The sequence below is a fragment of the Morus notabilis genome, unplaced genomic scaffold (assembly GCF_000414095.1).
Source record: "Morus notabilis unplaced genomic scaffold, ASM41409v2 C11238191, whole genome shotgun sequence".
Lineage (NCBI taxonomy): Eukaryota > Viridiplantae > Streptophyta > Magnoliopsida > Rosales > Moraceae > Morus > Morus notabilis.
The window spans coordinates 1-555 of NW_010383274.1; the positions used below are offsets into that span (position 1 = coordinate 1).

At 37.7% G+C, this 555-nt stretch overlaps 1 protein-coding gene across 1 annotated transcript; it reads right to left on the minus strand.

Moving 5' to 3' along the window:
* Positions 1-78: 78 nt before the first annotated feature.
* LOC112094790 (25S rRNA (cytosine-C(5))-methyltransferase nop2-like) lies at positions 79-521 on the minus strand (the record flags this gene model as incomplete). Its single annotated transcript, XM_024176483.1, has 3 exons — positions 433-521; positions 259-338; positions 79-178 (listed from the first exon to the last, which is right to left on the minus strand). Coding segments are annotated over exons 1-3 (249 nt in total), but the record flags the coding sequence as incomplete, so codon positions are not given.
* Between the last annotated feature and the right edge of the window lie 34 nt (positions 522-555).

Genomic DNA, 555 nt, shown 5'->3' on the forward strand with positions numbered 1-555 from the left:
AAGGTCAACTTAACGTATTGAACTAACTAGGGACAGCAACTTATTGCGCAAAACACCATTTCCACAATAAGAATGTACCTTTGCAACAAAAAATCCATCCATGTTATGAACATGAGGGTAGAAACGCCTCGTCTTTTCTAGAGACGGATGGAAGCGTTGTTCCCTAAACCGGATAAATCTGAAAGTAGAAACATAGATTAAAATGGAAAATAAAAAGAATAGTACTTTAATTTACTGCACAAGGATAATCACAATTACCCTGGACACCCAAAGTCAAGCCCGCAAGGCACAAGTTTAACATCTCTCTTCTTGAGTGCATAGTCAACAACTGCTTCGTTCTGTTAGACAAAAGTTTGGAATAACATCACGGAAAAGTTGGGAGTAAGATGAAAATAACCTATTTGGAAATCTGAAAGAAGGTTATGAACGAACCTCAGACACCATTATCGAGCAGGTCGAGTAGACAATGTATCCTCCAGATTTTGAATTGGCATCCACCATGTCAATTGCAGCAAGTAAAAGTTGCTGAGCGAAAATAAACATAAATAAGTACTA